Here is a 24014-nt window from a genome sequence, read left to right as displayed (position 1 = left end):
ATTCGAATACTTGTTTTTGTATGGTTTTTTCTCAATTATTGCTATTTTGCAACAAGGGTGACTATTTTTTAAATTGTCAACTAATTCTATATAATAGGAAATTTACTTACGCAACTTTTATGTCAGTACAACTTTTCTCAGAAATGAATACTTCTAAAGTTATAATCAAGAAACGAAGAAAAAAATCGATTTTTTCCTTCATTTTTTGACATTTTGATTATTTAAACAATGTCCCAGGCCTTTTTGAGAGGGAGGATAACTCAAATATTATTATCTGAGATATTTTCAAGCAATTTCTGCAAAAAAAAATTGAGTTACCTCTCAACGTCCAAATGTACTAGTATTTTTACAGATGAGCCTTGGTCTACTAGTATTTGTGTCTATTTCTTAGTAATCTACTATTTCTTATAGTCTAAGATACGATATAAGGTCGATCTGCACCGATCAGTTTAATGGATAAAAATTATTGGATATGTAATTTAGCTTGTTAACAATTACAAAAAACAAGGGTTGCCCGAACTAATCTTGTTCTAACTATAATTAATTAATAATTAAAAAATGACATTTTTTTATAAATTAAAAAAAATATCGACCAGGACAGATATTATTTCAGATTTTTTAGATCATTCTAAACAAAAAAGGTCTTTTGTAATTTTTCTCTAAAGTTGATCGTTTTCTAGTTAAAAACAATTTAAAACTGAAAAAACAACGAAATATGACGATATTTAAGGCTCAAAAACATAAGTATAAAATAGAGTTTTTGAAATTACGAAGTACCTAAATTCAAGTTCAAACCTTATTCTATCAATTCTTGATAAGTCTTTGGGACTTATTTCATTCGGAAACATTGTTTTTTAGTTGTTAATGCCCGTCTCCCCATAAGAAACGTTCCTCATTAACAATTAAAAAAATATGTTTTAGAATAAAAGATGGCTAAAATTCTTATCGAGACCTGATAGAAAAAGGTTTGAACTTGAATCTATGTACTTGATGATTACAAAAATGATATTTTTTACTTGTGTTTTTGAGCCTTGAAAATTGTCATCTTTCGTTCTTTTTTCAGTTTTAAATTGTTTATAACTCGAAAACGATCAACTATAGAGAAAAATTACAAATATGGTCGTTGTTCTCTGGTTAGAACAAGATTACATCGGGTAACCCTTGTTTTTTGTAATTGTTAACATGCTAAATTACATATCCAATAATTATTTTTATCCATTAAACAGATCGGTGCAGATCGACCTTATATCGGATCCTCTACTCATCATCATCAACCCGTACTCGTACACTGCTGGACATAGGTCTCCCTCAGCTCTTTCCATCTATTTCTGTTTAGTGCGGCTTGCATCCAGTTGCCGACAATACGCTTCAGATCGTCAGCCTATCTGGTTGGTGGTCGTCCTCTGCTCCGTAGTGCTTCTTCTCGTGGCCTCCACTCGACAATACGTTTTGTCCATCGGTTGTCTGACAATCTGGCGACGTGTCCTGCCCAATTCCACTTGAGCGACGCGATTCTTTCGACGGCGTCCGTTGTTTTTGTTCTACGACGTATTTCCTCGTTTGGGATTCGCTCCCTCAAGGAGACACCAAACATCTGGCGCTCCATAGCCCTCTGACTTAATGCAAATCTTGTTCACTACCTTTTTTGTGAGTGTTAATGGTTCCGCTCCATAAGTGAGTACAGGCAATACACACTGGTCAAAGATTTCCCTTTTCAAGCATATGGGTAAGTCCGATTTAAATACATAGCTCAGTTTACCAAACGCTGCCCAAGCTAATCCTATGCAACGTGGGAGCTCGCACGTCTGGTTATCTCTTCCCAACCGAATTTCATGTCCCAAGTACTTATAAGATGCAGTCTGCTTAATATCCATTCCATCAACAACAATATTACGATTTAGCACCAGATTAGTCATTCTTTGCATCTTGTTGATGTCAATCTTTAGTCTGACCTCTAAGGAAGCGTGATATAACTTGTTCAACATTATTATTGCATCATCCATACGATCGGCTATAAGGACGATGTCATCTGCGAATCTCAAATGACTGAGCTTCTCTCCATTTATGTTGATACCATATTCGTTCAGATCTGCCTTCTTAAAAATGTGTTCTAAAAGGATTTTGAAAAGCTTTGGTGAGATGGTGTCTCCTTGTCGTACTCCTCGCTGCATACAGAATTTATTAGTTTGTTGATCAGAGAGTCTTACGCTAGCCGTTGCATTGTGGTAGATATATTTTATCATGTTAGTGTAGCGATGGTCTATTCGGCATTCTGTCAATGGTTTTAACATTTTCTGCTGGTTTATGGTATCGAATACTTTCTCGTAGTCCACGAATATCAGTGCCAATGGATCCTCTACTAGTAGTAATTTAATGCAAAAAAATACTTGTTTTTATTAGTCTATTTTGGATTTCTGCTTCCATATTTGGTTTTCGTTGTAATTGTTTCTAGATAATCGAACCACTTAACTTCCTCAAATCTATGTGCATTATTATTTGTTTGTAATGTTAAATACTTTTTTTTGCATATTCTTCGTACCTATGTGTATTCCATGTACATATTTTATTTTTACGTCATTAATATATACAATATATAATTCTCTTTTATGGCTTCTACTTATGATTTAATTTAAACAAACTACAAAGAATGTTATTTATATTTATTAATCAACACAAATATCTGTCAAACATCGGGTTTGAATAACATGTTTATACCATTCGGCTGATTTTTTCGGAGTTCTGGTTCTATTGGAGTTGTTAAAGTCTACATGGTAGATTCCGTATTTTGCACTAAAATGAAAAGAAAAATAATTCAGAAACTTTTATTTTTATAACCCAATACATTTTAGTGTGATAATTTCTCTCATGGTTTGAACTTATATTTCTTTATATACCTGGTGTACAACAAAAAAACTTTTTACAAAAGGAAAATGCAAATCTTAGAGCAACTTTTTAAGATGGTTCACAACAGAACAAAGTGTTTGGTTATACTCTTTTGGTCATACTAACACCAACACCGTATAGCATAACACTAGCAACATTTGTGGCAGCCACTACTCTTTGCTCATTGAGACTAATATCACATTATATTGAAGCTTATACTCAGCTGAAAAGGCCGTTAAGGCCTTTATTTATATTTTCTCCTTTATCCATTTAACTCTGTTCAACGCCACAGGTATTCAGTTTCTTATCCCCATTTTTTGTAAATCTTCCTTACATGATTCGAGCCACTTCTTCATGGTTGTTCTCTCCTTTTCTTCCCTTCACCTGGCAACAGGAAGTCCTTTGCTCTCAGCAGAAAGTCTGTTCAGCTACCTGATTTCTGCATATGTTTGCCTTTTCAAAATGTTTTGTTTATCTCTAACATTTCGCCTCTTGGCAACAAATCCTTATATTCTTATTAATATGATATCGCTCAATTTCTTGGAGCTTCCTAAGCATTATAAGCTCTATTTTCTTAACCATATTATTTGTTTCCTATTTAACCTATATTTTTCATCCATACTCCTCTTACAATCTGCTTCAAACCATTCCTTCACACTGTTAGTGAATTGTAAAATAACAGTCAACGAAAGAGAGTCTGTACAGGTGAGTTCTCATAATAACCAATACTTAGAACATCTGCTAGCGGTAGATATTAGTGTGTTAATTACTTGCTATGCTTTTTCTTGGTACAAGCAGACATAGAGTAAAGTAATATAATTGGACGATTAATCTCAAAATTAAATAATCAATTTACTTATACAACCACTTTACTTTACAATAATCCATATACTTACGTATACCCTCTTGTCCATTCAAAATTGTCCATTACACTCCATAACGTATATCCCAACAGGTTGACTTGATCCATAACATCTCTGAATCGGCTCAAACAATTCTACAACAAAGTAATAAAATATTTTTATATTAGCAATAGTCCAAATACTGTCTATGGTAGGGGAGCAAAGTATGCTAAATGTGCAGTCACTCGAGCGCTTTGGGGACCTATTGGGTTGTGAAGAGTAAGTAGGTCCTAAAACCAAAAAAAGTTAAGTAAAGTTTTCAGTAGTAATTGCACAAGAGCTCTAAAATTATCGAATTTTTCCCGAGTGACACTTTGACAGTTTTAATTTCACGACCCGAAGGGGAGTGAAATTATGTCCAAAGTGTCACGAGGGCAAAAATTCGATAATAATTTTAGAGATCGAGTGCAATTTGTTGCGATTATTTCATGAATAAAACTGTTCAAAACCAAAATTTTATTGTAATTTATTTATGTAAGTACAAATTAGTACAATTAAACATACAGATGTTATAAATATTTGACGGTTGAAAGTCATCACTTTTATAATTTTTAAAACATTAATTGTCATTAATGCCACTGAATGTATTTTTTCGTAGCAACGAAGGGCATCTGACGTAATATACTTGACGACGGGATATTATCAAAAATTATCAGTTTAATTTTTATTTCTGTAGTTTTCTATTGGTCAGAATCTCCTATGAATGAAATAATCCATTTTAGTGGGGACTTGTCCATTTTTAATTTAATTTTCCATTTCCAACAATCGTTTTTTTTTTAGATTAAAGCGCCATCTATCCATAATTCGAAAAAATGTCTCGAATAAAAGTTACTTATTTTTACGTAAGGAATCCAAATCTGCAATAAAAAATGGGGGCTCCCATTTAAGATTTTAAAGTAAACCTCCACCCCACCTCCGCAGGGGGTCGTGTTTGGTACCATTAGATAGATTTTTCAAAAATATTGAATAAGTGTATTTTTCACTTTTCGATATGATGTTCATTTCGCGAAATATCGCGGGATTCCTATTTAAAATATTAAATTTACCCCTCACCCCTCTCCGTGGGAAGTGGTGTTTGGTATCATTCGATATATTTTTGAAAAATATTGAGGAGGTTTTTTTTAGTTTTTCGATCTGTCATTCATTTCGCGAAATATTCGCTTTTTTCTTGTGAAACTTTGAGACTCACCCATTTCCTTACGCCCGGCTCAAATCGTCAGATTTTTGAAATATACACTGTTTTACATGTACTTAACTTACCTTATCTTAATCTGAGGATTTCGGGTTTTTCTAAGGATAGATTTTTGTTTTCGGTCCCCCCTTAACGAACTCCCTGCTTTAAGAGCCAATATATGGTAGAGGTACATTTTCAGGGTATAAGGTTTCTCCCCATGTGATAATCTGACGCGCTCGAGTAACTGCAAAAATCCCCGCTTGGGCTCCACTACCTTAAAAAAATTGTAATCGAAATAGGCCGTGGAATCGCATAAATACGTGTCGGTAGTAGTGAAGTCACCATATTGAATTATGGTTTGATAATATTGTCAATATAAAATTTTGATTAATTTTATTTAATAAATCCTTTTGGGAAAATAAATTAAAAATAGTATTCAAGGTCTTAATTATTATTTCTTTTTGAGTATGTTTATTATTAATACGTGAATAAGTTTTTAATTAAATAGTGTACAAGTTTGAATTGGCATTTATATACCAGTATTGTCTTGGATAATGCTTCCGACAATAAAATGAGATTTGACTTTGAATGACTTTCTTTATGAATTTTATTACATCAATGATAAATTACTCTCCTATAAGTGTTAAAAATGTAACCAAAAGTAATTTTCTGTAAAATTGTGTTTTAAAGAAATCAGATTATCGGGTACTTAAAAGTTCGGTTATCTAATATTTATTTTCAATTTTTTGTAACAAAACCACTAACAACTCAAAAGATGAAGGGTATTTCAAAGCCTGCTTTAATTACGTGTCTTTTTCAATGGCTTATTCTAATACATACTTTTACCATACTAATCCTATCATCATCTTCCAACGTTTCTGTTTGGGTCATCAGTCCGTTTTCAGTAATAATCATATCGGGATTGTTGTATCGGTCTTTAATCCATAGTAGTAGTTTGCCCATTCCAAAAGAACCATCCTTAAAAACGTTATAGATTGATTTGCAAATAAAATTAGAAAAATAAATCAGAAGGAAAACCCATGGAAATATGTTCAGTTGTTCTTAACTTATCACGTAGCAGAACAAAAGACAAATATACTTACCCCAATCCCTTCCTTGGTACCACCAACTCCAGAATCCGCATCTAAGGATGGAGGTAGAACAATGGCAGGCTCTGGTATGGCAAACGCGAAGTAGGAGTCATAGGAGTTTACAGCGAAATAGTCTGAGGTGTTTTTTAGTCGTTCCTTTTGTTCTTCGGTGAATTCTGGAAGACGTGACTCGATGAAACCTTCTAATTTGCTTCGTGTCGCTATACGAGTCTTCATGATTTCTGGATAGTCCCCGAAGTATATTGGATCAGCCATCCAACCCAACTAAACAACCAAATCAAGTAATATATCTTGAGGTATTTTATGTAAAGAGGTCTTCTTTATATCATATAGTGTCTTTATGGATATTTATAATAACAATGGTTAAAACTAGATACAGTCGGAAAAATTAAAGAATACCCATGAACGAACATATAAAACACGCTGTATTTTCCTGTCACCGTGTCGCAAAGAAAATTGTCCAGTGCAAGTACATGTAACAATAATTATTTCATGTACTTGCGCTGGCAAATTTTTTGTCTGACATGGTGACAGGAAAATACAGCGTGTTTTATATGTTCGTTCATGGGTATTCTTTCATTTTTCCTACTGTACGTACTTTGTACAGTAGTTTCAAACTGCATATTGTAATAACAAGATTTATGAGATAAATTTAAATTCGATAAAATTATAGGGATACAATTTACTGTGCCACGTAGATATTAATCACCCTGTAGAATTTGGCATGTGGTCGAAGGCTGGAGAATATCAATACCTACTTTTTCTCACAGAAAACGGGCCCATTTAATAAAGCAGTCTGATGTTCACGTTCACAATACGCGAAACTCTCACTATTTGCGAACAAATCGCTGTAGATTGCGTCTTTCAGATAAAAATTGTCTTAATTATAATTATTACAATATTTTACCAAAAGATATTAAACAGCTAAGCTGTAACAGTTTCAAAAAAGTCATAAAAAAGTATCTGTTGAAGCATTGCTTTTATTGCTCGGAAGAATATATGACGCATTGCAGAACATCCACTGAAATGCTTACCGTGACACAAAATATTTTTTGTTAATCTATGTTCTTGTTTTAGTCCAGAAAGCCACTGCGCATCCGCTAGGAAAAATATTCTAATTCGGATTTTTTGCACAATCTTATTCAAAAAGGACTCCTTTTAACAAATTTGCATGTTGCCAGGGCCAAAACGTGGTCAAAAATTTTTTAAACGTTTTTTTTTTTTGTTTTTTTCCTAAAATTATTTTTTTTTGCATGGAACAAAGTTTTTTTAGGTTTTTTGGATCATTCCAAACAGAAAAGGTCTTTAGTGACTTTTCTCTAAAAATGATAGTTTTTGCCATATAAGCGATTAAAAATTGAAAAATTGCGAAATCGGCCATTTTTAACCCTCAAAAACTATATGAAAAACTTAAAATTTGAATGTTGCCAAGGTCGGTAGATATTATTTAAACATCGATTCATGAAATCCCGATGAGTTTTTTGCAATACAATATTCAGAACTCGTTTGTTTTTTAATTGATAATCAAGCGTGCGCGACACTATTTTCCACCGACAGTATGGTGCAAATGAAAGGAATAAATTCGTTATTTCGTAAACCGGCGACTCTAAGGAAAATCCCGAAACAGGCCGATTTGTATTTTTAAGTTACGATATTAGGGCATATATGGTATACTAGTGACGTCATCCATCTGGGCGTGATAACGTAATCGATTATTTTTTTAAATAATAATAGGGGTCATGTGCTCGCTCATTTGAAAGGTTTTTCAATTCTCTATTCAGTAATATAAACATTTATATAATTATTTATACACGGTGTCCTTCTACATCTTTTTTTGTCAAATAATTTAATTTAATAAAAATTTTTTGGGCACCCTGAATAAACAATTATGTAAATATTTACATTACTGAATAGAGAATTGAAGAACCTTTCAAATGAGCTACCACACGACCCCTATTCTTATTTAAAAAAATAATCTATTACGTCATCACGCCCAGACGGATGACGTCACTAGTATACCATACTATTTTTAATCGCTTGTATGTCAAAAACTATCATTTTTAGAGAAAAGTCACTAGAGACCTTTTCTGTTTGGAATGATCCAAAAAACCTAAAAAAACTTTGTTCCATGCAAAAAAAATAATTTTAGGAAAAAAACAAAAAAAAACATTAAAAAAATTTTTGACCACCTTTTGGTCCTGGCAACATGCAAATTTGTTAAAAGGAGTCCTTTTTGAGTAAGATTGTGCAAAAACTCCGAATTAGAATATTTTTCCTAGCGGATGCGCAGTGGCTTTCTGGACTATTTGTGATATTTATAAGTTATGTTTTATATTCCTATTTTATATACCTTGTAATTTTGACTTGCTACAATAGTATATTGTACAACAAGTGAGAAAAAAGACATATTTCTCACGAGCGCAGAAGTTTGTTGGCACGAGCCGAGGCACGAGGCGAGGGAGAAATAATGTCATTTTCTCATGTGTTGTACACTGTACTTTTTCTATGGATGTGGTTTTGTCAAGAGTTCAAACATAGAAAATAAATAATTTAGGTATTTTAGGTATATCATATGCATAAATTGAAATAAAATACATATACATGTAGGTATTTAATATTCTTAAAATATATATACGTTATTTATTTGAAATTCAAATTAACAGTTATTTTTAAGCAGTTTGAAAGGTAATTAAGTTTTGCTTTATTTGTATATTACCATGGAAACGACGATTATATGTATGTAAACCGTAGGAGAACCCGTGAGAAAAAATATTTCTCACTGCAATGGCCGACTTTTCTCACTGCGTGAGGAATTGTTCGTTTTGAATGTATCTAAGTAGTGAGAGAAGTTGCACATTGTATAGCATCCATAGAAAAACAATATTTTTTTGTAAAGTAGTTAAATAAATCTATTTATCTACATGTTTTCTAATAACTTTTTTGGAAATTCTGTATCATATTCGAATTATGACCAATGTATATGAAAGTATTCGAAAAGAGTGTTTTAACCCGCCGTTACACGCGTCTTCTATTGTGACGTGGTTGCACGCGTATGAGCGTCGCCCTCACCTACATCAATTCGACTTATTTCGAGGAAGAATGAATGTCAACATGTAGAAATATAAAATGGGTTGTACTCACATATTATAGAAAGTCTCGTAAACCAATTTTTTTATTAATTTAACAAAACAAAAGTAAAAATAATATAGATCAAAAGCAAATTTTCTTAATTTTCAATTTCAGCAAGCCACTTAAGAAACGTTTTTTACGCGAATTCATTTTACTAAAATTACAAATTAAAATTAACAACTGTTCTGAAGTTATTTCTTTGTGGCATTTATGTAATTAACTATTAATATTTTGTATTTTGATAACGACGTCCGAGGTGGGATTCGAAACGTCAATAAAATCAATTTTTCAAGTTAAATTGTGGCTTATTTCCCAATTAGAATAGGTAAATTTAAAAATGGGTTCTTAACCAGTGGCGCACCTAGAATTTTCCTCTGGGGGGAGGGGGTTTGCTTGGGCACCGAAAGTTTTTTCTATTATTTATGAAATACAAGTTACATTTTCCTACTTTCTTTTATATATATTTCTATATGCTCTGGGTGGGATTTTAACCCCCAAACCCCCCTCGGTGTGCCACTGTTCCAAACCTAATCCAAACAATAATATTTTAATTAAACCTACCTAAATATTAAATAAAAACCTAAAAGTTACTTTGAGATAATAGAAATGTGATTTCACTGTGATTGCACGCGCAGTGAGGAATTCCCTCACTTGAAGAGGGATGTCTCTTGTTTCAACTATCACACAGCACACTGACCGCCTGAAATATTCTATAACTTTTTCATACCCTCTCATGAACCATGCTAAAGGCATTCCTGGGTGCTTAAGGTTATCGTATTAGTTTACACAATTTCATTGGTTATAAACAAATATGGTGAGGGATTCCCTCATAGCGCGTGTAATGGCGGGTTAAACAATTGGGACAGGTACTCAAACCAAAAAGATGATTAATAAAATAGATAAGGAATAATAATTTATCTAGCAACTGATGAATATCAATAATTCAGTCAATCAAAATGCAGATGCTATAGAATGGTATGGTTGTAAATAGTCACTTACATTGAACTGCATTTTCTGATCTGCTGCTTCAATGTCTTCCGTGGTATTTGTTTTAGGCTGACAATAACTTATACTATGAACTGTAGTTACTTTACCTAAAACATAAAGATGCAAATCAACAATTTGCAAAATGTTTATACCATTACTAGGTACTAATCTCATACTAGATTATAGATCTCATATTTATACTCATACTCAATAACGAGCAAGACAACTGATATTAAACAATCACAGAATCAAACATGTCTATTCGTACACTTACTTAGGAGCAACAGTCCTTTCTTCTTTTTCTTAACTCAGGCGAGACTCGTTAGTCTCTGGCACTTGGTCATAAGACCTTTGTACCAAACCCTGTTCTTCTCCTTAAACTTTAATAAGTCCTGTGGCCTCAACGAAGGCCAACAGTTTTCTTATTGATAGTTTTAGAATCTCTTCTGGTTCAAACCTCATTTGACCAGTGAAGTTCTGCCTTACATCACCTAGCACACTGCAATAGCATAGTATGTGTATGGCAGTTTCTTCTTCCATTTCGCACTTTATGCACCATGGTTCATTCACCTTACCTAGTTTGTATAGGTGATTTCTTAAACGGCAATGTCCAGTCACTATTTCCGTGACCGTTTTGATCCCTCGTTTATTGAGGTTCATCAAACTGTTCGAGAGTTTTTTATCAATAACATGAAGAGAAGTATCCATTCTCAAATGTGGTCTCGAGGTAACGAAGTACAAAAACTCAAAGAAGTACCACAAAATGTATGTATTAAAAGGTCATACAAGGACGCGTTTCGGCTCTTCCCGAGCCATCATCAGGAAGGAGAAGAATCCTGACCAGAACTGAAGAACTGACCAGACCAGGAAGTAGAAGAATCTACTAGTTTACATTATCTATGGTTCTATAAACTTCATTATTATATCTTTTATAAGTTATATTGACATTATGTTGTAATTTGAATATAAATTTTTTTTTTAAATTCTTGTAAGACTTCCACGTTGGAAGGAACCATCTTGCTAACAGATGTTCTGTTTGTAAGTAAATCAAATAGAAAAAGTAGAGGCCTTGGAAATGTGGACCTACCTACGTATATTGCGTATATCGTGGACCAGCTAGAGGGTACTCCGTCGGATAGATAAGTAAAGAGAAGTAGGAATAGCTATAAAGAAAACAAAGTTGGAATACTTGGGTTACGTAAATATAGACTACTGCTAGTAAATATAGACTACTAAATATAGACTACTTTGGCTAATTATTTAAGGAAAAATAGACAGCAAACTAAATATTGTCTATCAAACCAAAAAGATGAAAAGCTAAGTCAACCTACTAAAACCCTTATAGACCTGGTAGATATCAGTTCCAGCAAAGAAGCGCTAAATCAAATAAATAAGACGATCACAAAGGCAATAAGAAAAGACATAAGAAACTACAATGTAGAGAAAACAAAACAAGCAATAGAGCAAAATAAGAACATGAAGGTTTTGAAGAGAAGCGTACAAAAAGGAAAAATAGAAATCAACAAACTAAGAAACAGAACTGGAAAAGAAACTACAAACAGAGATGAAATATTAACAATAGTCGAAGAGTTCTACACAGAGTTATACAAATCAAGAAAAAAGGTGACAATACGCAACTTCCAATTACAGTAAAAACTGGGGTATTAAATCAAGGATCAGATTTAATGCCCGATATAACAAAATCAGAAATCAAAGAGGCTCTGAAGAAAATGAAAAATAATCGAATCCCAGACGAAGATGGAATAGTATCAGAAGCACTAAAAATTGGAGGAAATACCCTACTTGAAAAAATTAAACTACTTTTCAATATCTGCCTTCACAACGCCAATATTCCAACAGACTGGAACAACGCTACTATGATTCTATTACACAAAGCAGGACACAAATCCAATTTAGAGAATTACAGACCGATTAGCCTCCTCAGCCATTTGTATAAGTTATTTACGCGAATAATAGTTAAGAGAATGGAAAGAAAGTTAGTGACTTATCAACCAAGAGAACAGGCAGGATTCCGAAAAAGTTACGGAATAAATGGCCATCTACAAAGTATAAAAACCCTAATAGAGAAAGTAGTGGAATACAATAAACCTCTAGTTCTGGTTTTTATCGATTTTCACAAAGCCTTTGACACAGTTGAGCTTAGCAACATATTACAGGCGCTTAAAGAATGCAGGCTAGATTATAGTTATACAAAATTATTATACAAAATATACTTACAGGCAACAACCACCGTCAAATTACATACTAACAGTAATCACATAAAAATAGAACGGGGGGTTAGACAAGGAGACCCAATGTCACCTAAACTTTTTAATACGGTCTTAGAACATGCTTTCAAGAGTTTGGATTGGCTGACAAAGGGAATAAAAATAAATGGCTGACAAAGGGAAATAGAATATGTAGGTTTAAATATAAACATCTCGAAAACAAAAATAATGACAAATTTGGTACCCAACCAGAACATCAACATTGGTGGAAAAAATAGAACTCGTAGATAGATATGAATACCTGGGACATGAAATTACGATTGACAGCGATAACAAGACTCATGAACTGAGGAGAAGAATCAGCCTTGGGTGGGCAGCATTTGGAAAACTGAGAGAAACTTTTAAAAGTGAGTTGCCCACATGCCTAAAGAGAAAGGTATTGATCAGTGCGTCCTCCCAGTCTTGACGTACGGATCAGAAACACTTACCTTAACTAAAGCCTCGGCTACCAAACTAAGAGTCACGCAGAGAATAATGGAGCGGTCAATGTTAGGAATAACTCTGCGAGACAAAATTAGAAACGAAGAAATCAGAAGAAGAACAAAGGTGACTGACGTCATCGAAAGGATAGCCAGGTTGAAGTGGAGATGGGCAGGACACATAGCCAGAATGACAGATGGGCGATGGACAAAGAGGTTATTAGAATGGAGGCCAAGAGAAGACAAGAGAAGCGTCGGTCGACCGCCTACAACTGACCGCCTGGACTGACGACTTAAGAAAGCTAAATAAAAACTGGATGAGAGCGGCGCAGGATAGATGGGGTTGGAAACGATGGGAGGAGGTCTATGTTCAGCAGTGGACTTTTGAGGCTGGATGAAGACAGCAGGTGGGGTTCAGCGAGGAGGAGACACTCGTGGCTCCAAAACTTGCGGCAATGGTTCGTATTGTGATCTGCCGAACTAATCTGATGTGACGCCGTACACAAAGTCAGAATAGCCTGTTAATTGCCAACATTCGTAACAGACAAGGTACGTGAAGAAGAGGTATACTCATACCCACCATTATAAGTACTTCTGAATTCTTTATCATAAACATGGTACGCTGCAGCATGAGCATTCAAGAGATTATGGATACATAGATACTCTCCAATTCCTGGATTATAAATTCCTGGAGCAAATTTTCCTTTACCGTATCCATTATTGCAAATAGATGAAGGTTCATTGAACGTTACCCAATATTTAACATCCTTACCAAAAGCTTCGAAGCAAATCCTGTAACACAGTTTAAAAAATGTATTGCCATTTCTATATTAAACTCAAATTGAGCCTTCTGAATTATAGAAGAAGTTTCGAGAAAAAAATATTAAAAACATGTATAACAATTAGTGTTGCCCAAATGCAAGACCAAGACGAGACAGTTTTGGTCTTGGTCTTGCGCCAGTACACCTGGTCTTGGTCTTGGTCTTGGTATTGCGCTCCCGGTCTTGGTCTTGGTCTTGCAGCAAGAGTCTTGCAAGTCTCGCAGTTGCCCATTAACCTATTGCATATCTTAGAACAACGTAACAGAGAAGTGCATTTTAAGCTCGAATATCATAGCCATAGTAAAGACTATATAATAAATACCTAAACAACTGACATCAGGTGGGGTTTGAACCCACGATCTAAGTTAAAGCTGCCTATGTTCTAACTAACTAAAGTTAAAACCACCTCTCAAACTCACAAAATTTCATTTGCATATCTCAACTGGTTTTAGAGCAATAAATAAATCGTCAGTTTGTAAGAAAAATTTTAACACCCTCTATTTGGGAAACGAAGCATTTATAAAGTAAACGTTTATGAAACAAACTGTCATTACTTTTTCGTGCAGAATTACCCATTAAAGTTTGCCATACTTATTTAAAAACATCCTGTATTGATAAAAAACATGGCTGGTTAAAAAAGTACTTAACTTTTTTATTATTCAATATAAGTGAATGAGTAAAAAAACATAATGCTAAGAAAATGTGAGGCTATCGTTGGGTTTTAATTTCAGTATGATATTGCATGCTTGAATAATAAGTTAGCATAATGCTAGAATATTCCACAGAGTGAGAAAAAACACAGTTTGATTGCTACAACCGGTATATAATGATAATAATTGACCTATCTAGCAACAATATTATTATAGCAATATTTATAAAGAATAAGACAACATATTGAAAAAATCACTTAAATCGGACAATAGGTTTAGAAAATTTGAGACATTAAAAATGACCCATTTTTAAGGTGGTGCGTTAATTTCTTGGAGAAGTGTATATGGAAAAAATAATATTTCGGTATTTTGTTTACACGATATCCGGCATTATCTGTACTTTTGTCTCGTATCATTATCTTATGATATTTTTAAATAATAGCCGCGCTGTTTCGGCAAATTTTGTTTAGCCGAGTGACCTCATAGCACAGCCAGCATAAACAATACATAATAGTCTTACTATTAATATTAATTAATAATATTATGTATACCGATAAGATTTCGGGTGTGTGGATTCCGAGAAAACTAATAATGAAAAAATTAATTACTTATATACTTATTAAGTCTATTTTCTATTAGCTAAGGTGACACATTTTTAAAAATTTTGTATACGATATTCGATATTACTGTAGGCATCGCAACGCAGGAATGTTATGTTATGATTAGAAGACGACTATTCTCAAACTCTGGGCAATTAATTTCAGAGCGAAGAGTTCGGCTGCTGGGAAAGTATGTACAAAATATTTTATTTTTACATTATAATAATGACCTCTGAGTACATGTCAAATGTGTCGTGTTTTTTTAATGGATATTTTGATTCGCTATGTATGTTTATGGTATTGTTCGTAATGCGCATAAATCCAATTTTCAAAAAAAAATTTACATTTTTTTTGGTTCTCATAGAGTATCTAAGAATATAGCCGAATTTATATACTCCCTAAAACGACCCTCAGTTCTAACTGCAAGACGCAAGAGTCTCGCAGGCTTAGTCTTGTTCAAGTCTTGCTCAAATCTTGCCGGTAAGTCTTTGTCTTGGTCTTGCTAAAATTAGGCGGTCTTGGTCTTGGTCTTGGTCTTGCGAAAACGCAAGAACAAGACCAAGACTGCAAGACCAAGACAGATTTTGGGCAACACTAATAACAATGTTTAATGTTTTATCATTAACTATATTTTTTAAATGTGGCTGTAGGTACTCTTTATCTTACAATTCCAATTTCTTAGTACTTATATACCTGGCATATTCTGCAAACCAAACTTCAAGTGAACTACTAAAGAACCCTCCTAAATCTTGTAAGAATTGAGGCAAATCCCAGTGATAGAGTGTTACTAGCGGTTCTATATTATTATCCTTAAGTTCTTTGATAAGGTTTTTGTAATAATCGATTCCCTTCTGGTTAACTTCATCCCGAAAACCTACAAGTATATAAGTTAGAGAAAAGAGAAAATTTACTCAATATTTCGACTTACCATTAGGTAAAATTCTTGGCCAGCTAATAGAAAACCTATAATGGCTTACACCAAGGTCTTTTAATATAGCTATATCTTCTTTAATTCTATGGTAGGAATCACAGGCGATATCTCCGTTATTTTTGTCCCTTATAACCGAAGAATTTCTGTGCGTAAAGTAGTCCCAGATGTTAACACCTTTACCATCCTCATTCCATCCACCTAAAATAAATCATTTGTTACGTTATATTATATTATGTGAAGTATTGTGAAGCCGGTCCTGAAGAAACGTTACCTGTCTGCAAACCAACCGTTCTCGATGCGTTTGAAGCCCCTATGAATAATCTAGTAACATCATGATGTCTGTAGAGTATTCTGGATATTTCGAGAAATCAGAGCCGGGGTTATAAATAGAGAAATTTTCGGTTTATCTCGTGTTATAAATCATGAATAAATGTATATTATATAAATTAATCAAATAAAAATGTGTACCATTTTAATTCGGTTGCGATGCGAAGGCAGACCAATCTTACTTTTCAATTAGAATACGGAGTGCAGTCCGTTCCTTTAACCGCGATTTTCTGCTCTTATTGGAGCTTCATCAGAAGGAACGTAGGCACTGTTCTCCATACTCCAACTAAATTGCATCGAGAGGTTCTCCCACAGATCGCAACCAAAGTGATGATAATAGGTGGCAAGCGCCATCTGGCAATTGAAAGACGAAGAAAGTTTTCAATCCTAATAGTAAATTAATAATATTGAAAAATATTAAAAATCACTAAAAGATTTTTAAATTGAAAACTTATTGGTACATTTTCATGGTAACACCTCCAAGACTTCTATAATTTGCAAGTCATATGGATGCTGCAGTGAACACGAAAGGGAAGGAATTCTACACCTTATAATTCACATCCCCCGTCTGCAGCCGGCAAAGTTCCAACTGAAAAATGCACCTGGTTACTCTACGGAGTAATACGAAAAATAAAATAAAAATGTGTACCATTTTTATTCGGTTGCGATGCGAAGGCAGACCAATCTTACTTTTCAATTAGAATACGAGTGCAGTCCAGTTCCTTTAACCGCGATTTTCTGGAGAAATCTAGAAGTCTTGGAGGTGTTACCATGAAAATGTACCAATAAGTTTTCAATTTAAAAATCTTTTAGTGATTTTTAATATTTTTCAATATTATTAATTTACTATTAGGATTGAAAACTTGCTTCGTCTTTCAATTGCCAGATGGCGCTTGCCACCTATTATCATCACTTTGGTTGCGATGTGTGGGAGAACCTCTCGATGCAATTTAGTTGGAGTATGGAGAACAGTGCCTACGTTCCTTCTGATGAAGCTCCAATAAGAGCAGAAAATCGCGGTTAAAGGAACTGGACTGCACTCCGTATTCTAATTGAAAAGTAAGATTGGTCTGCCTTCGCATCGCAACCGAATAAAAATGGTACACATTTTTATTTTATTTTTCGTATTACTCCGTAGAGTAACCAGGTGCATTTTTCATTTGGAACTTTGCCGGCTGCAGACGGGGGATGTGAATTGCAAATTGTAAAATTCCTTCCCTTTCGTCTTCACTGCAGCATCCATATGACTTGCAAATTATAGAAGTCTTGGAGGTGTTACCATGAAAATGTACCAATAAGTTTTCAATTTAAAAATCTTTTAGTGATTTTTAATATTTTTCAATATTATTAATTTACTATTAGGATTGAAAACTTGCTTCGTCTTTCAATTGCCAGATGGCGCTTGCCACCTATTATCATCACTTTGGTTGCGATGTGTGGGAGAACCTCTCGATGCAATTTAGTTGGAGTATGGAGAACAGTGCCTACGTTCCTTCTGATGAAGCTCCAATAAGAGCAGAAAATCGCGGTTAAAGGAACTGGACTGCACTCCGTATTCTAATTGAAAAGTAAGATTGGTCTGCCTTCGCATCGCAACCGAATAAAAATGGTACACATTTTTATTTTATTTTTCGTATTACTCCGTAGAGTAACCAGGTGCATTTTTCAGTTGGAACTTTGCCGGCTGCAGACGGGGGATGTGAATTGTAAGGTGTAGAATTCCTTCCCTTTCGTCTTCACTGCAGCATCCATATGACTTGCAAATTATAGAAGTCTTGGAGGTGTTACCATGAAAATGTACCAATAAGTTTTTAATTTAAAAATCTTTTAGTGATTTTTAATATTTTTCAATATTATTAATTTACTATTAGGATTGAAAACTTGCTTCGTCTTTCAATTGCCAGATGGCGCTTGCCACCTACTACCATCACTTTGGTTGCGATGTGTGGGAGAACCTCTCGATGCAATTTAGTTGGAGTATGGAGAACAGTGCCTACGTTCCTTCTGATGAAGCTCCAATAAGAGCAGAAAATCGCGGTTAAAGGAACTGGACTGCACTCCGTATTCTAATTGAAAAGTAAGATTGGTCTGCCTTCGCATCGCAACCGAATAAAAATGGTACACATTTTTATTTTATTTTTCGTATTACTTCGTAGAGTAACCAGGTGCATTTTTCAGTTGGAACTTTGCCGGCTGCAGACGGGGGATGTGAATTGCAAGGTGTAGAATTCCTTCCCTTTCGTCTTCACTGCAGTATCCATATGACTTGCAAATTATAGAAGTCTTGGAGGTGTTACCATGAAAATGTACCAATAAGTTTTCAATTTAAAAATCTTTTAGTGATTTTTAATATTTTTCAATATTATTAATTTACTATTAGGATTGAAAACTTGCTTCGTCTTATAAATTAATCATTTTTTAATGTTAGAATAGTGTTAGTGTAAATAAATTGAAACGGTTGGAAAGTTTACATACTTGGGAGTAGAAATATATGCCGACGGAGAAATGCGGATGAAATGGAAAAATACGGATTAGAATAACGCAGGCAAACATAGCTTATTTTGCCATCTCCCATGTATTTCGATCTAAAAGTGTCCACCGAAATACAAAGATGAAAATCCAATAGCGTGGTATGGCAATGAAGCATGGGTCCTGAAAGAAACATCCAAAAACAAACTCGACACATTCGAAAGGAAATTACTGAGGAGAATAATACTAGGACCTGTGAGGGAAAACGGAATCCTCAGAAGTCGATACAACAACGAGCTTTATCAACTTTATAAGGAAACACCCAGACTTCATTAGAATACAAAAATTGCAATGGGCCTGACATGTGATATGAATGGATACCAAAAAGAGCACTGAACGCTAGAATGCAGGGAAAGAGACCGGTTGGAAAGCCAAGAAAGCGCTGGGAAGACACAGTAAACAGCGACGCACAAGCCCTTTTAGGAGTCCGTGTATGGAGAAAAGAGCAGCCACAGACAAACAAGGGTGGAGGCAAAAAATAAAGAAGGCCAAGGCTCAGTTTAGGCTGTAGTGCCATAGAAGAAGAAGAAGTAAATAAATTAAAATTCTTAATAAATTAGACCCTAGTAAAATCACGTTACAATATGATATTTTTGTATCATATGCTTGTAGTATATTCCGTCTCTTTCTATCCATCTGCTTCTTGACCTATCCACGGCTCTTTTCTTATGGTCTGTAGTTAACTACTTTTTGACTAACTTGACTTCGTTTAATATTTAAATGTCTTTTCCATTTTCAAGAATTTTTCTTTATTCTTTTGTTCATTAGGAAGATGTTGAACTACATATATAATTGATGTATACAGGAGTTTTATGTGTGGAACACCTTAATTATCTCGGAAACGGCTTGTACGATTTTTATATATTTTGGTATGTATTTTGGTATGATATTGTGTTGCAATCTACATTGTTGTTGGATTTTCCGTTTTTTGAAGATCTAATGAACTTTCGTATTTCAAATAGAACACCCTGTATATTTTTTTCGTTTTGAAGTCATTAAGAAATACAGTCGAACCCGCTTATTAGAATACCGGTTACAGGAATATCCCTCTTAAAGGAATAGAAATTTGAGGTCCCGAAACGTTTCTACTAGCCACTAATGATCGGTTATTAGAATATCCCAGTTAAAGGAATAATTTTTCTAGGCACGAAGGCTATTCCAATAGGTGGGTTCGACTGTACTGATTATTTGTCATGTAATGTTCCCTATATCCAAATGCCATAATTTCAAAATTATTGCTAAAATTATTTAAAAGAAAAATTTTAAACAAATTATAAAAATCAATTTTTTCGAGTCGGGCAAATATTATTTTAGAGTTTTTAGACCATTGGGAACAAAAAAGATCTTATGTAATTTTTCTCTAAAGTTGATAAATTTTGAGTTAAAATAATTTGAAACTGAAAAAAAAACGGTATCTTCTCAGTCTAAAAATGACGATTTTCAAGGCTCAGAAACAAAAGTATGTTATTTTTAAAATAACAAAGTGCCTAAATTGAAGCTCAAACCTTGTTCTATCAGTTCGTGATATTTTCGACTCATTTCATTTTCAAACATTCAAACTAGTCTAGGGCGCATCTGTTTTGAGATGGACGTTGAGAGGTGACTCAAATTTTTTTGCAGAAATTGCTTAAAAATAAATCAAATAATAATATTTGAGTTATCCTCCCTCTCAAAAAAGTCCGGAACATTGTTTAAATAATCAAAATGTCAAAAAATTAAGGAAAAAATCGATGTTTTTCTTCGTTTTTTGATTATAACTTTAAAAGTATTCATTTCGGAGAAAAGTTGTGCTGACATATAAGTTGCGTAATTAAATTTCCTATAATATAAAATTGGTTAAAAATTTAAAAAATAGTCATCCTAGTTGCAAAATAGCAATAATTGCGAAAAAAAAACATACAAAAACAAGTATTCGCATTTTACGTTTTTCAACCATTTATTGCTACACTTAGGACTTTCATATTTCACCCAGAAAAACTTTATGATACACTAAAACAATACTGTAAATTTCATTAGGATCGGTTTAATAAATTTTGCAAAATAAATTTTGCAATCCAGCTTTCGCAAAAAATATTCATTTTTTCAAAATGTTGCAGGACTAAAAATAAAGCAGATAGCAAGTTGAAATTTTTTTTTGCTTATAGAAGTGTACTGTACCTTTCATTGGCAATTTGCAAAATTAAAATCGATTAATTACCACGGCGTCAGGAAATTTTTTAAATAAACATTAATTTTTGGTGCTACGCGCAGGACAGCGGTGTTCGATTCACACAAGTTGATTTCCACCAAAATTTCTTACAATTTTTATCTAATAAATTATTTTTTTACTCTATATTTTGTTGTATTTTAATATTTTAATTCCACAAAAATCAAACTAATTTTATTATTGTTTGTGCAATATTGTTTAAACAATTGCATATGTTTAAAAATAATAAACTTTTATTCACTAAGTTAAAATATATGAACAAAGAAAGTGTTTGCTAATAAAAGTGTTATTTCAAATGATAAAGTATGTGTTTTTATTTTGCAATAAACAAATTTATTTATAAGGTCATTGGAATGCCCAATCAGAGCAAACTATCCGCTGTCCTGCGCGTAGCACCAATAATTATTGTTTATTTAAAAAAATTCCTGACACCGTGGTGTTAATTGATTTTAATTTTGCAAAATTGAAAATGAAAGGTACAGTACACTTCTATACGCAAAAAAAATTCAACTTGCTATCTGCTTTATTTTCAATCCTGTAACATTTTGAAAAAATGAATTTTTTTTGAGAAAGCTGGATTGCAAAATTTATTTTGCAAAATCTATTAAACTGATCTTAATGAAATTTACGGTATTGTTTTACTGTATCATAAAGTTTTTTTGGGTGAAACATGAAGGTCCTAAGTGTAGCATAAATGCTTGAAAAACGTAAAATGCAAATACTTGTTTTTGTATGGTTTTATCGCAATTATTGCTATTTTGCAACAAGGGTGACTATTTTTTAAACTTTTAACCAATTCGATATTTTAGGAAATTTAATTACGCAACTTTTATGTTAATACAACTTTTCTCGGAAATGGACACTTTTAAAGTTATAATCAAAAAACGAAGAAAAAAATCGAATTTTTCCTTAATTTTTTGACATTTTGATTATTTAAAAAATGTTCCGGACCTTTCTGAGAGGGAGGATAACTCAAGTATTATTATTTGATTAATTTCCAAGCAAATTCTGCAAACAAATTTGAGTCACCTCTCAACGTCCAAATGTACTAATATTTTTACAGATGGGCCCTGGTCTAAACATTTTCAAGCGCTTCATCAACAATTAAAAAACAATATTTTAGAATAAAATGTGCCAAAAATTCTTATCTGGAGCTGCTAGAAGAAGGTTTGAAATTGAATTTAGGCACTGGGTAATTTTAAAACTAACATTTTTACTTGTGCTTTTGAGCTTTGTAAACTGTCATTTTTCATATTTTTTTTTTCAGTTTTAATTTGTTTTTAACTCGAAAACGATACACTTTAGAGAAAAATTACTAAAAACCTTTTTTGTTCCAAATGATCCAAAAACCTAAAATAATATCTTCCCGGGCGTAAAAAAAATTATTTTTATAATATGTTTGAAATGATAATTGTTTAAAGAAATGTACCAACAATTTCGAAATTATATTTAGCCTAATAAAATAAAAAAAAAAAGTCAAAATGTAAATTCGTACAGGTTAAAACAAATTTTATATCACAGTTTAGGTGGGTAAAAAAGACATTTTCAAGAAAGTATCCCAATCATACAAGGGGATCATTGTTTAAATAATTAAAAAGTGGTAATTTTTGCAAAAAAAAGTATTTTTTTAAATGCTGAGGTAATTCACTTATTAATGAAGGTCTATGGGATTTTTTTCTGCAAAGTTGAAGGGTAAATCTTTCACATAAGACTTACTAAATTAAATTTGACCCCCTATTTATTTAAATAATTGTATATAAAACTTTAAAAACAAATTTGTAAAAAATTATTTTTAGCGTTTTAAATAAGCACTATAAAATATCTTATTTTACAGACTAAGTTGCGCTATGCTACCAGCATTAAGCAAAAAAAAAATTGGTCGAAAAATATTTAATATTTTTTGAGATATTGAATTTGTTTATTAAATGTTAGAACTGTCAAAGAAATATTCACCTGCTTAAGATCTCATTATTTTTATTTTTATGTATATTTTCGATAAATGTATTGATAAATTCAAATTTCAATTAAACTCCCTCCTAAAATGGCATTTGAAAATTATTCAAATTTGTTTATAATTTGTTTTTTTAATAACGTCGCGGGGATTAAGTATTTTGAAATGCCGTTTGGTTAATTGGATTCCTGAGAATTTTTTACTAATTAACAAAATTTTTTTGTCGTTTTTCCTTCTTCTTTTTTTTCTTGGAGTTATAATACTACGGGCCCTTTTAGGGTTAAATTTTATTAAGAATGTCGAATCTCTAAGTTGTAGATTATAGACCTAAAAATATTAAGATTTAACTAAAATCTCTTAAATAAAAAGTTTCTACTTACTGATTTACAGGGTGTTTTGTTTAAACATTTAAAAATTATTGTTACCAAGTACCTTAAAACCATTTGACGTATCCTTATCATACTTGGAAGAAAGTGTGGCTATTATACACCCTACTAAATTGTGATTAATAAACGTTTCTAGCTAGTGCCAGAGGCGTACGACAGGGGATAGTGAATGATCGACCTTTCCCAAATTCTACGCCACTGAGTGAATTACTATTTTAGCGAAATTTTTCGAATCTCCAATACTTTGTATGTAAATAACTTTATTGGTATCGATAAAGTCATCAGTTTGAGAGATATTGGAAGTTTAAAATGAATGAATGAATGAATCAAAATAACTATACCGTTTCATTTTTAACGTCCAATATCTCGAAAATTAATGACTTAATCGTTACCAGTAAAGAGTATATTATTTACATAGAAACTATTGGAGAATCAAAAAATTTCGCTAAAATAGTAATTCCCTCTGTGGCGTAGAATTTGGAAAGGGTCAACAATTAACTATTCCCTGTCGTACGCCTCTGGTAGTAGCTAGAGACTTTTATTTATCACAATTTAGTAGACTGTATAGTACCCACATTTTCTGCCAAATATGATAAGGATACGTCAAATAGTTTGAAAGTACTTGGTAAAAATAATTTTTAAATTTTTAAATAAAACACCTTGTAACTCAGTAAGTAGCCACATTTTATTTAAGTGATTTTAGACCAGTATTAATATTTT

General features: G+C 33.0%; 1 protein-coding gene across 2 annotated transcripts in view; it reads right to left on the bottom strand.

The window, feature by feature from the left end:
• Positions 1-2643: 2643 nt before the first annotated feature.
• Positions 2644-24014, bottom strand: part of LOC126883376 (myrosinase 1-like) — a 28417-nt gene continuing 7046 nt past the window's right edge. For both annotated transcript variants that reach the window (XM_050648863.1, XM_050648862.1), the window contains exons 3-10: positions 15893-16093; positions 15658-15838; positions 13475-13686; positions 10200-10294; positions 6063-6335; positions 5800-5937; positions 3780-3880; positions 2644-2790 (exon numbers count right to left, since the gene is read on the bottom strand). In XM_050648863.1, coding sequence (XP_050504820.1) covers positions 2664-2790; positions 3780-3880; positions 5800-5937; positions 6063-6335; positions 10200-10294; positions 13475-13686; positions 15658-15838; positions 15893-16093 — 1328 coding nt within the window. In that variant the 3' untranslated portion in view covers positions 2644-2663. The remainder of the gene's footprint in view (positions 2791-3779; positions 3881-5799; positions 5938-6062; positions 6336-10199; positions 10295-13474; positions 13687-15657; positions 15839-15892; positions 16094-24014) is intronic.

Source organism: Diabrotica virgifera, chromosome 4 (genome assembly GCF_917563875.1).
Source record: "Diabrotica virgifera virgifera chromosome 4, PGI_DIABVI_V3a".
Taxonomy (NCBI): domain Eukaryota; kingdom Metazoa; phylum Arthropoda; class Insecta; order Coleoptera; family Chrysomelidae; genus Diabrotica; species Diabrotica virgifera.
This window is presented reverse-complemented; position numbering and strand designations above follow the sequence as displayed.